This window comes from Lissotriton helveticus, chromosome 7 (assembly GCF_964261635.1).
Source record: "Lissotriton helveticus chromosome 7, aLisHel1.1, whole genome shotgun sequence".
Classification (NCBI taxonomy): domain Eukaryota; kingdom Metazoa; phylum Chordata; class Amphibia; order Caudata; family Salamandridae; genus Lissotriton; species Lissotriton helveticus.
Window position 1 is genome coordinate 782,558,538 of NC_136068.1, and position 13,485 is coordinate 782,572,022.

At 43.5% G+C, this 13,485-nt stretch overlaps 1 protein-coding gene across 7 annotated transcripts in view; it reads left to right on the plus strand.

Annotated features, from left to right (window-relative positions):
* LOC144769184 (uncharacterized) overlaps positions 1-13,485 on the plus strand; it is a 4,448,662-nt gene that overhangs the window by 1,675,097 nt on the left and 2,760,080 nt on the right. For all 7 annotated transcript variants that reach the window (XR_013598674.1, XR_013598675.1, XM_078653198.1 and 4 more), the window contains one exon: positions 4,246-4,547. Coding sequence is in view for 5 of the 7 variants with exons in the window: in XM_078653198.1 (XP_078509324.1) it covers positions 4,246-4,547 (302 nt within the window). In the remaining 2 variants the exon portion in view is untranslated. The remainder of the gene's footprint in view (positions 1-4,245; positions 4,548-13,485) is intronic.

Below are 13,485 nucleotides of genomic sequence, written 5' to 3' on the forward strand. Positions count from 1 at the left end.
AGCAGGAACAAGAAACATAAGGCCACCTCTAGATTTTCAGACCTGGGGCTAATAACTGCGAAGCGTCTCATAACCAGGAGATGGAAGTCCCCTCTCTCGCCCCCCCACAATTGCTTGGCGACTATCTCTACTGAATTGGGCTAGGGTGGAGGGGATGGCACTCCAAAGGGAAGATCTCCTTGGCTTACGTTAACTCCCCATAGCACATCAATGGGATGCTATGGTACTGAAGCTCTAGGAGATGGCCACTAGCACAGGGGGTTCGTGCGAGTTGATGGAGACTGGCGTTCAAGGCTCGTCTCTGGCCCCCGCATAGACTGAAGAGCACTGATTTCCAAACATCTAGAATCCTGTTCCTGTCACTGGATTTGGCAAGCTCTAGGCCTCTTCTCCCAACCCAACCCCCCGACCCATGGGTTCTACTAGGCGCAGAAACAGGTCACAGGCGACTCCCCCCTCCCCTCGTTATCTTATGTTGTCCTCAGTATGTTGTACCCTGTGTCCACAGTTAACGCATAACGCACCATGTTCTAGCTGTGTTCATATACTCTGGAGATGCGGTCTTTGGGCCTAGATACCCCCTTCTATCCAGGGGAGTGGTTATTGGACTCTCACAATGGACTACCACGTACCCCAAAAGTCATACATTGATTAATGGCGTATTTGTACATGTTCTATTGCCTAACGCTGCCACATATGTCGTCAGGATTTTTTCCTAAAATTGTGCAAAACGCTAAAAAAGTTCATAGAAAGATTTAAACAAAAAAAAGGTAATAATTTACCACAAAATTTACTAAAAATGTACCAAAAAAATTCAACACATTACAAGTTTAAAAAAAATAAATACCATCTAGCATGATAATAATGAAGACACAGATCTTACCACTCTCCAGTCTCCAATCCACCAGGGATTTAGGCAAAGCCTTCAGTGTGTAGTGTTCCATACAAATTAGCCTCCCATAGTAAGAGGTTCATGGGCCTGGGTGAACCACCACTAGTCTGCTGGTCCTCTAGGTGGGCTATAGAGGCCAAGCATTGTACTCTGCCCCACAGAGCATTTCAGCACTTCGTAATTTCCTCATGTTGTTAGATACATCATTCACTCGTGTGACAATTCAAAAGGCATATTTGCCTTTTCTGGGTTATAATGCTACTTTGATCAAAGGCTCCAAAAAAGTGTGGCTCCACCCTAATTATCTCATCCTCCATGACTGTCAATTCTGTCTTTAAATCTGAGATTTCTTCTTCCAGATATGGTGCAGATAACCAAATGAAATCACAGATTAAGAAGAAAAACAGGTCATGTGCAATAAGGTCAGAAAAAACACCCTTTGTCCTGCATCTTAAAAATGGGAAAGGCAAAGGATCATGTTATAGAGTGGGGTCTGTTTTAGAGTACGCTGAGATTACTCAGCCCATTCATTTCAAGTGTGTGACCAACGTGTGGGTCTTTAAGACACGTTGGATACGACCAGCTAAAACGAGTCCGTAATGTAATTACTCTGTCGGTACACTGCTACGACCCTTCCAAACTGACAGGCATATATAAATTGGGCAGGCGGCATACAGCCACTGAAATGCTGATGGAGTATTATCTGATGGCAGACGACTGTGCGCCGTTGACGCATTAAAACGGCTGATTGGATGAAAATACCTCCATCAAGGCTGATAGCGGTATGCCAAGATATAAATCGAGCGCTTATTCTTCAGCTTTCAGATCTCTGACCTACTGCATGCAAGTAAACTCGGTTTGATGATGGCTATGAGAACTGTCCCATATATATTTCTTGTTTTTATCCTTTATCCTGCATTACTTTTGATAAATCTTTGCTTGTTAGGTGCTTAAGAATAGCTCTCGATTTACTTTATTCCTCTGTGTTTTGACCATTTCCCATGGAGTCTTAGACATGGGTGCCAAAAGGATGACAACATATTTAGTTCTCAGTATGTGGGGATTTAATGGTGTGCTGTGAGCCTGGGGTGGTCCCATTTTGTTTTTTTGCTGCATGCACTATTGCTACTATTGAATTGTTTTATGGCAGTCCCGTTATATAAGCTTGATACAAGTGGTCAAAGATGCCACTTTGAAGATAGACATGGATGATATTTAGAAGCACACCTAAGAAGCAAAATTGGGACAGCTGTCTGTTCAGCTTCGGAATCCACATAGCCAAGGTTTGGCAAAGGAGATGCGACTGAACAAGGCAGCATGCATCCAGGTGTAAGGAAGAGACACATACTCACCACTTTAGAGTGCTTGCATCTGCACCCTTCTTTTGGCATGAGAATTTCACTCCTGGTTGTTTGCGCTCAGACACCAGACCATCACTTAGCTTTCAGGGGTATGAAATGTTATAAGATATTTACTTGTCCATGGGATAGGTTGCTTCATACACCTACTTGTCCTGTAACAAAATCCACTTGTCCCTTTGGTGCCTTGTAGTGCGGCGACAAATTATGGCAACAGTCTTATTATCTAAGAGCTCTGATAATAGCCTTTCAGATAATGCCAGAGCTCATACCATAGTAGCGTTTGAATACTAGCAATCACCTTTTCGCCGATCTACATACTGGGGCCGGAGGTAGTGGTAAGCAATAGTTCCCCATTAATGGAATGCCCTTTTGAGTCTGTGCAAACTTACTAACTTGCATGTTTTATGAATTGTCCTCAGCTCTTGTCTAATATTTTCTCATACAGAGAAAGGTTGGAAATTTACTTCTGACAAGGGTAAAGGTAAAATTTCTTCCAGGGTTGGGGAAAAAAGTGGTCGGTGGGAAAGTGAGCTTGTTATGGGACTCAACCGATTTTTGCATGAGCAAATCTACACATGCAGATTTGCTCGTGCTTAAATGCAGTTCACAAATATTTTCTAGGACTACGATTTCCTGGCCTACTTCTGTAAATTTTTCTGAATTCATGAAAGCCATAAATCTACACGAATGCAAGAACATATATCATGGGTGCACTTTTGTGACTTTCTTTAAGAATTGGGCCCCTATTTAGGTTTGAAATTAACCAAGACCTTTTGTTTTTATTGCGGTACTATCTCTCTGCCTACAGCTGGCTTCACAGTGAGTGACATCATTTTGCTCTTTCAGAAGGAGCATATCGTCACACAAAGTAGCTTTGTTCAGTGACAGGAACTACTGCGTCAATGTGTGTTTTTCAGACCAAAACTATTTTTGCTTTTGCCAATGTTTTTTATAATGATGAGGGCCAAGTAGCTCCCACTGCAATAAAGTTTTACAAAAACCATGTCAAAACAAGACACGTATTGACAACACCAAAAGGCTGACCACCAATATCCTACCTATGAGATTTTCCAGTGCGTGTTTATTTTCATGTTTCCCAAAATTTTGCCCAAACTGGCTACACTGATTTTCCATTATATATTAGTATTTGTGGGAGATACTAGCATGAACACATTTTGATAAATGATAATGGTAACTACAATTTCACAGTAGTTTAGCAAAACTTTTTCTTTCCTAGTTACATTTTTTTATGAACATTTTCTTTTCAAAGCAAAGAATCATCAACCTTGCTTTCAAGCTTGTGCATCTATTTGCATCTAATCAGAGAGGCTCCTGATAGCATTATACATAGCCTCATATTGTTAAACTTTGAAACATGTGCACACATTTGTATACTGTAAGCACTGTCAATAGTGCAGTCTGAACTTACAACATTACGCCCCAATAATAAATGTTTTGAATGGATTAACCATAAATACAAGTTTGAACAGCCTTAATATATGGGCACAAATATTACCTTAACTGCAGACAATGCCCTTACCTGATCCATAATGTGGTACTGTAATCTAGCTGCCAAAGGATTTGTGCTGCCCACCAACAAAATAAATATGTAAACATGTTGTCTTTGACCCCAAACAGTATGTCCTGGGCATCCGGATCTCTGAACTTTATTGGGCACCTACAAATCGAAAGGGCTACTATGGTCGAGAGCACACAATTATCCTCAAATTTTGCATGTTTTCATCTGGTATGAGAAGCTCAACTTGGCAATTTGTACTATTTGAAAATCTATCTCCAATTTTCTCCAGGGTTTAAACTGAAGGGTAAAAAGCTGGTGGAGCTAATTGACCCTACTTGTAATCTTGTTTCAACCACAAACATAAATTTGAGTCACAAATGAGAACATCTTCCCACTTTAATCAAGATCTTAGTACATTTGTTGCAGTTATTTCCATCACGCTAATATATTTTTGTTTCTCATTTATGCTGCAGGAAAGTGACAAGGAGAGAAACCGCCATGAAAGCAAATCTGAATTAAAAGATGATAAAGTAAACGTGGCTAAAGCAGAGAGAAAACCAGAACAAGAGCATATGATTCCCAAGGAGAGTGCTAATATTGTTTCATCATTACCACAAGAGAGTAAACATTTAATGTCTGAACTAACTGGCCTTATCCCACCTGCAAAGGATTTGACTGTTTCCAAGGAATTGCCCAGTGTGGTAATGCCAGTTCTGAATCCCAACTCTGGAAACCTTACTCTTTCCAGCAATTTGTCAAGCATCGCCAGTGTAAGGTTAGTGCTAACATTAAGGATCCTTGTCTCCTTCCCTTCAGAAGGTGTAGTTGTATAATTTATATATGTTGATTACAAAGCAACTTGATGGGAGCTAGAGAGGTTTTAGGAAAAGGCACATTTGATTCTTTAAACGTGCATTTTGCCTTAAATAATCATTTATTAAAAATAGTTAGTTGCTAATGAATTTTATTTGATTGTACTGCTTTTATATTGATTAGTTTTAACTTAGATTCAAGTTCTTTATAGGAGTTCAGTCAGTCAAGGATCTTTATTTTGATTAATTAAAATCATAAAAGACAATACAAAATTATCTTCAGCATATTAAAATTATGTAAAGATTAAGAACACAATTGATTCTTACAATTCATAAAAACATGATTTAAGCTACTTTAAAACAGTATAAAACTATACAGGAGTTCCTTATCCAACGGCAGTTTGAATCCAGTATAAAGTGCTTCATTTATAGGAGTTATTTGTCTTGGAACAGCTACAATTCTTTTTATTCGGAACTCCGAGTCAATGACATGGCTTTATTTTTTCATTAATTATATTTTTACGTTTTTGTCATACAGGTTTGTTTTCACTAGACAACTTGCATTCTATGCAACATAGCTTAATCTCCCAATACGTAAGATAGCCATAATAAGGAAAATTATGATAAGAGTTTATATTTATATTGTTATTACGCTTCCTGTACATCGTGCACATCCGAGATGCATTCAATAAGTATTTTTGTGTTCAAACTGACTGAAAAAGAGCTTCAGGGGAATACCCTGCAAGATGGAAACGAGCCTCCATCTTGCCCCTTTTAAAAAAAAACAATCTAGACATCACTGAGATGAATAACTATCGTCCGATTGCACGATTACCCCTCCCCGCCAAAATTATGGAAGGTCACTTAAATGCACAATTAAGTGCCTTTTTAAAGACAGGAGAACTCCTTGACCCTTCACAACACGGATTTCGTGCGGAACACAGCACGGAATCAGCCCTGATCAAATCAGTGGAAGACATCAGAAAGGTGATGGATGGAGGAGGCAGAGCCGCCCTGATATTGTTGGACCTTTCCGCGGCCTTCGACACGGTCCACCATAAGTTGTTGGTGGACCGGTTGAGGGCCAGTGGAATTCAGGGAAAGGCATTAAAGATCTTAGAAGCCTTCCTCTCCAACAGAACTCAGTCAGTGGCCCTGGGAGACTTGGAATCACATTCCTTTGTGCTTCCCTGTGGAGTTCCCCAGGGGTCCTCGCTCAGTCCTACCCTTTTTAATGTGTATGTCGCGACACTAGCCCCGGTAATTCGATCATTCGGTTTTCACCTCACAGCATATGCGGACGACACTCAAATAGTGGTGTCACTACTACCGGGCAACACTGATAGTACAGCAGACAGGTTCAGAGGATGTATGCATGAGGTGGGCTGCTGGATGGCCCAAAACTGTCTCAAACTGAACTCCACAAAGACAGAGGTGCTGCTCTTTGGTTCCAAGGAAAATTTCTGGTCCCCTAGATGGTGGCCAGATGAGCTGGGACCCCTCCCCACCCTGGTGGAAAAAGTAAAAAATCTGGGTATATTGGTGGACGACTCTCTGTCCTTCGTACCACAGATTAACGCACTGTCCTCCTCCACTCACTACATCCTCAAAACAATAAGGAAAGTCCTGCCGTATTTGGAGAGGGAGCATCGGAAAACGGTAGTAACGGGCCTAGTCCTCTCACGTTTGGACTACTGCAACAGCCTGATTTTAAACGCCCAGCAGGGGGTACTTAACAAACTCCAGCTATTGCAAAATGCAGCCGCCCGTCTGATTACCGACACTCCCAAATTTGCCTCGGTAGCGCAGGAACTGGTAAACCTTCACTGGCTGCCAATTCGCAAGAGAATTGTTTTTAAAGCTCTCTGCTTGGTCTTTAAGGCCCTGCATGACACGGGTCCTAGGTGCATGAAACTCCTTTTCCACTGGCATAAACCAGCAAGAACCCTGAGATCTGGGGAACTGGCGTTGGTAACAGTCCCCAGAGTTAAGAAAGCACGCTGGGGCGGCAGGAGTTTCTCCCTCGGTGCTGCTGAGGCATGGAACAATCTGCCACTTAACCTCAGACAATCTTCGGACCTTATGGCCTTCAGGAGAGAGCTTAAGACCTGGCTCTTTATTCATTAAGCTCTCTGACACCCACACACACTGATCCAATCATGCCAGCGCCAGGACACCTCCGGGTAACAGAGCGCTCTATAAATGTGATAAATAAATAAATAAAATGCCAGACCCTCTTCTCCCACATAAAATCAACCATATAGTCTACTGATTAATAACGAAGAGCTCCCTCTCCAGGGTCGTTCAAGCGTCTGGCTCTCGGCTTTGATTGACGTACTGCTTACATAAAATTATGTTGCTGCAAATTGTCTTTAACAATTGTCAGTACTTTTCTTTGAGCTTTTTTTCTCAAACTCCCTAACACCACCACTAAGCTCCATTAGCACCTGCACACTAGCAGGCTCATTTACCCGATGAAAACTGTAGTTCCATAAATTTAAACAACCATCTTTCAGGAGAAAGATTCCTGTACTCCATAATTGATCAGGAGAGTAGTTTGACGATTTAATGGAAAACTCTGATATATTGTTATGGTTCTCATTTGGAAAATACCTAATGAATGAAATGGTTCATCAATATTAGAATGATGAGACTGCATATTTGATAAAGGCTGCTATAATAAGTATCTTATAGAGAATTCTAGCCACAGATACCTCACCTTTGAATTTCCCCAGGCGTCAGACTGGATCTGGAAATGTTTTCATGCGCAGTACCCCTGTGTGCCGGTAGGTGGTGTCGATCTGCTCAACGTGGCATCGTCTGGGCCGGACGTGACATCCACAGTACCTATATAGGTGCCAGCCAGGCGTGCTGACGTCAGTTCATTTCTTTCTGCACCAGTCAGCGCTGATCCATTTTTTAACAGAATTTTTCTGATGTTTTGTCGACTGACTTTAAAGTATTACCTCCTGGTGTGTCAAGAATATCATCTCATAAGACAGTTTTTAAGCCTTGCGGCACCTGTTGCCAGCTGATGTCGGTGTAGAGCCCTGCACTGCACCTGTCTGTGGTATCTGGAGCACAACCAGGACACCAAGATGTGCCCAGATTCCTGGGCCATGGTCATGAAGGTTTTGAGAGAGCGGTGCCTGAAGCTGCTAGGACCCCGGCACACCACTCCATGGAAATTGAGGTCCTGGTCGAGGGGAAGCCCCCGGGTTCTTTCACGGAGCCTGAAGTCTTCTTCCTCCCATTCAAAGTCCTCAGGACACTCAGGTAAGAGGCACAAGAAAAAGAGCAAGAAGTCAAAGTGCTCTTTGACTTCTAGTCGTCTGTTGGCAGAACATTTACGGGTGGCCCATCCCTTTCATCACGCCTTTGGGCCCAGGAGGGTCAAAGGGGGCTCCTCTGGTTCAACATCTGCGGCTCCGGTGGGCCCCCAGGGATCCATTCCTAGATCCGGACTGACGCCAGTCATACCATTGCGACCTTCCCCAGCTTCAGTTCCGATGCTCCCTGCACCCACCGGCTGCTCCATTCCCATTGTGACACCCAACTCCGACATGGAGCCGGGTGGGTGCCGCTCGGTGCCGACTCTGATAGGGACCGCACTTCCTAGATCGAGGCCTGAGCCCTATTCTCATGAGCTATGAGCTATAGGAGAGGTCACTGGACCCTGAGGAATACCAGCCATAGGCAGAAGACCTTAAAATGGACTGGTGTGAGGAACTGGGCGACACCAGTGGACTCGATACCTCTTCAGCTACTGGCATGCTTTCTCCCCCTACCATGGCTATGTATGATGGAGCCCCACCTGCAATGTTGGTGCAGAGGGAAGCTGAAGTTCTTGACCCTCAGCTGGCCTTAGTGTGAGTCAAGACCAACATCTTGACAGAGGTTCCTCATCGGAACCCCTACACCCATTTAATGATGCCCTCACTGATGTCCTGTTTGGGACCCGGTCCAAAGCCAACACGGGGGCTCCTGTGAATAGGACGATCACCCGCAAACATCGCCCTGCCAAAGGGGATCAAATCTTCCTCACCCAACACTGGAGAGCTTGGTAGTCCAAGCCTTGACTTCCCAGGGTTCTTTGCCTACCGCTCCCTTGGACAGGCTACTGCCAAGTCCTTAGGCCCCTCGGCTGCCCCAAGTCACCCCGTCTGCCTTTCACTCTTTTTGTGGCTACAGACGGGGCTTACAACGGTGCCAATACCCTACCAGCAACTGAGTCACACGTGCTCCACAGCCTCTGTGTGGACGAGGGCGAGGTAACCCCCCACCCCTCGGCAGCCACAGCCTCCAAGCCCTCCTAATCTAGCCTTTTATGATCATGTTTGTCCAGTTGGTGAGAGGATCCTCCATCACCTGCCCCACTAGCAGTCCATAACATCGGACTGGTGGGTCTTGCAGATTTTCCCAAGGTGCTACTCCCTCTCCTTTGAGACTACCCCATATCATCTCAGGACTGGCTGACGGAGAATCATTTGTCCTTGCTCTGCAAGGAAGTCATGGCTGTCTTAGCAAAGGGAGCCATAGAGAAGGTTCTGAGGCCAGAAGGAGGCTGTGGTTGCTATTCCCACTACTTTCTGGTCCACAAAAAGGACAAGGGCCTTCGTCCTACTCTAGTATTTGGAGCCCTCAACTTCTTCATAGGTTTTTGAAAGGGCTCATCCCCCTTTTTTCCCCCTTCACCATTGATTATGCCTCAGTGGGACCTTAATTTGTTCTGCCAGTTTTGATGTGTGCTCGGTTTGAGCCTCTACACAACTGTCCACACAGGCTTCCCACGCTCAAAACCGCCTTTCTGGTGGCCAATACATTTGCCTGTAGAGTGATTAAGCTGTACGCACTGTCAGGCAAGCTGTCGTATCTCTCTATCCACATTGACAAAGTGGTGCTTCGCACAAGGACCTACTTTCTGTCAAAAGTGGTCACACCATTCCATGTAGGACAGTCTGTCACCCCACCTCCCTTCTAAACTCCTCCACATCACTCTAAAGAAGAGGAGCGACTCCACCGTCTGTCCCCAAAAAGAGCATTGTAATTCTACCTTGACCGCACACGGGAATCCCGGGTGGGCGACCAACCGTTCCTGGGGTATGTTGGTGCAAAGAAAGGTCAGGCGGTGCAGAAGCAAATCATCTGTCGCTGGGTTGTGCTTTGCATCAAAATCTGCTATGCATTGGCCAAGAAGCAACCTCTTGAAGGCTTGCAAGCTCATTTCACAAAAGTAACTGAGGTCAGTGCACCTGGGTCGCACTTATATAGGTGCTGCGGATGTCACTCCTGGTGTGGACGCCACCGCCACGCAGAGCAGATCGATGTCACCTACCGGCATGCAGGGGTATCGCACACTAAACATTTTCTGGATACAGTTTGATGCCTGTATAAATTCAAAGGTAAGGAATATGTGGCTGGATATACTCTCTACCAGATAAGGCATTACCAAAATTGAGTAACTTGTTCTCCTTGCACATTACATAAGGCTAGCAATCCAATGTAGCTGTGGAACTATTTGGTGAGTCGGTGAAATTCATGCAGTCCACCATTGATTCTAGAATCATATGGTGAATTCAGCGATATCCATCCACAGAACTCTACTGCATCTTGTTAACCTATGGAATGAAAAATATAGACTACAAAAATATATATCAAAATGTAGCCAACAAAAATATCAGCCAATCATATATATCTGAATGGATCCTGCCCCAGACCTTTCCAATTGCTCACCTCTCTTAAGGGTCTACTGGTGTACCATCTAGTCAAGCCTACCTTGGGATGGAGATTATGGCAGCTGAGGTGAATGAAACAATATTAAGAGAAACAGTCCACCAACGACAAGAAGAGAGCTCTGGGAAAAGATTACAGACACCATAAGAAGGTGGTTCCCAGATGCACTTACAAGGAAGCTGACAGCACAAGAACTCTTCCTGACCAGAGCATAGTCCTGTACTCAAGATGGTGAGCATTTAGAAAAACTCAGTATCATTGAAGAGTCCAATTCCAAAATGACACCCATGCCTGTGAAATGTTTCTTCTCATATTACAAACCAGTAGGAGCCCACAGTATTGAAATCACCCGACAGTACTGTGAAAGGGTACATCAGCTGAAAGCATTGCCAGTGCTGCTATTAAAACCCATCATAGGAAGTGTGGCCAACTGGGTATTAGAGTAGAGGTAGCACTCACCCTCTCTGTTGTTCCCATTTTTGGTGATTATTGTGTTGATTACAGGTCCCAGACTACTAGGGTTGAACTTGAAAGTGTGCCCAGTCAAACAGTGGCCTACTTAAAATCCTCTAAATGGCAGTAAGCCCCTCTCAGTAACTTAATTACAGCAGTGAGCATCTATCCAGTAGAAGGGCTAGTAAAGAAGCTTTGAGCCTTCCCCAAGCTAGGGATGGCAGTACTGAGTCATCGGTTCCTGATCCTTTCTCGTTCAAAACGAGGGATCGACCCTGAAGTTTCTCTACTTCTCTGAAGACATCTGACTTAGCTTTTTCAATTTCCTTTTCTGAGAGTGGGGGAGCCCTGCATGGAGAAATGTACTGTCTTCCCTTACCACATTGAAAACCCGGTGCAGGGTTGCAGGCCGGTCGTCCACTCACGAATTACACAAATGGATCAGTTGATTCACACAGTTCCTTCATTTACAACAAGGCATCAGCTTTCACAGTTTTCATGTCTTCGTGTAAGGGTTTACGTCTGCTCTTACAAACTAGTTCTCTTTGCCACAGAGATCTAAGTCTAAGCAGTGTTATGTTCAGGAGGTTATTGCTTTTCATCATCTTTTGTTGGGCCCACAATATTCTTTCTAACTTTAGGGAATGCAGTGAAGATATGTTTCTGATTCAAGTTGATACAGTTGGCTAATATAGACAAGTGATCCAGGGCCTATGGAAGTAGAAATCTTTTGGTTGTGAAGACCATTAGATGAGCAACATATATAAAAAGCATGGTGAAAGTAGTTAGCCTCAATGTAAAAGGGCTTAATGCCCTTGGAAAGAGAAGGATCGTCATTAACCTACTGAAAGAGAGCCAGAGAGGAATTTTCCCCAACAGGAAATAAACCAGTTGAGGTCTGATTTGGCTAAAATGACATCCAAGGTCTGTTCAATACAATACAATACAATGCTTTCCTATTGGAGACAAACAAGGTGCATTAAATTCTCTACCGCGGGTAATCTGCAGTATAGGACGTAACAGCATTATTAACATATTGGTGATACCAAATAGTATTACAATAGACGTATAGGGTACTTACTTTTTTAATTTTTTCACAATTTCAGATACTACAGATCTGAATTCTCAATGCTGGTGGTAAGTTAACCACTATGATTAGGGACTGCAACAACTTTCCTTAACTCTTTGGTCCTGAGGAAAGCCTTTAGAATCTACAAGAAGGCTGAAAGATGTCGACCCAATAGTGCGGTAGACTAGTAACTGTGTCTAGAATCGCACCAATTTTATTTGTACTTTTATCACCTTTCTTAGAATACATTTTTTTTGCAACATTGCGATGTAGAGAATTTTAATTCACAGCACCTGAGCACCTGCACTCTTTTCACTTCATCTCTGGACATTACTGGAAAATCAGTTGGTCTACCTCCAGGTGGAAGACAGCATACAAACTATCTAGGAACCCTATGATGATGCTGTAACGTAACACCCAGGCGGAGAATCAAGATATTCCGCCACCGGCCTGTGTACGCTGTATGAGGGCTTTTACATGGTTCCAATCCGACAAAGACCCTGATTTCACAGGACAAGTGATCCATTCTCCCCCGATTATTACTGTAACCTCAGGACGCTGAATGGATCATAGCTTCTTTTTCCTCTAGATTGATTATTGCGCAATACAATACTTCTCCTCACACACCTAAAATTTCCCTATTACACTTGGAGATGACACTCCAGGGGATTACGGGGCTGGATCAATCAAGCTTTATCCCTCTCTGTCAATGTAGAGAAAACACTCAAAGGCATATGTACCTTATAATACCCTACTACTTCAGTTGGATATTAAGAAGTGGATTGTTAATTTACTGCGCTGCCACACAGCTGGATTTGGGCAATGTCAATGTCTCCGAACTTGGGCTCCAGCAAGCTACTGCTCTTTATAATAAGCAACCATGATCAATGAGATCTGTGCCAATTAGCATTGAAAGGGGAATGAGACTTGGCTGTCTGTTTTCCCCACTTCTTTTTGTACTCACCCTAGAACCATTAGCTCACCACAATCTGGGTTTGCCCCACCCCATAACTACAGGGATGAGATTTCTACCCCTTGGTGCAAGGACCTGTTTCACAGCACCAATAGGTATTAAATGCAGTTCGACTGTGACCGGTACACAGCCCACTGAGCGGTACTCTATAGGAAATGTCTTCTGATTTGCGGTATAGCTCATAGATACAATTGACCTTGGGCCATTCCACGACATGTGATATTTGTAATTATTAAATAACAACCGCTATTCAGGAATGTATAGTGGGCTGGAACAGGCGCCGCTACCAATTGACAACTTAATTCTGTTATCATAGGGTTACAGGCTCTTGAAGAGTGATGGAATCACAGAGGAGTGAGTCACCTAGAGCACTGGGACATTCAGCTATGCTTATGAATGCAAGATCTTCTTGTGTATAATTCAAATGGTAACTCCCACACATGATGGAGGAAAATGTTGTGAATTTTTTCAAACCAACCCAAGGACTAATATTTTTGGCACTCATGAAAGTGAAAGGTGTAACAAGTAAATAAATTGCTCCATGTAGGGGCCATGTGATATGTGAGTCTTCTGCTACAGAATACGGGGTGTTCCATTTCTTCTATACTTAATAGGGTACAAGTGGCTGCTTTTTTATCTATGATTCTTGATGTAGAGGCCCGATTATATGGTT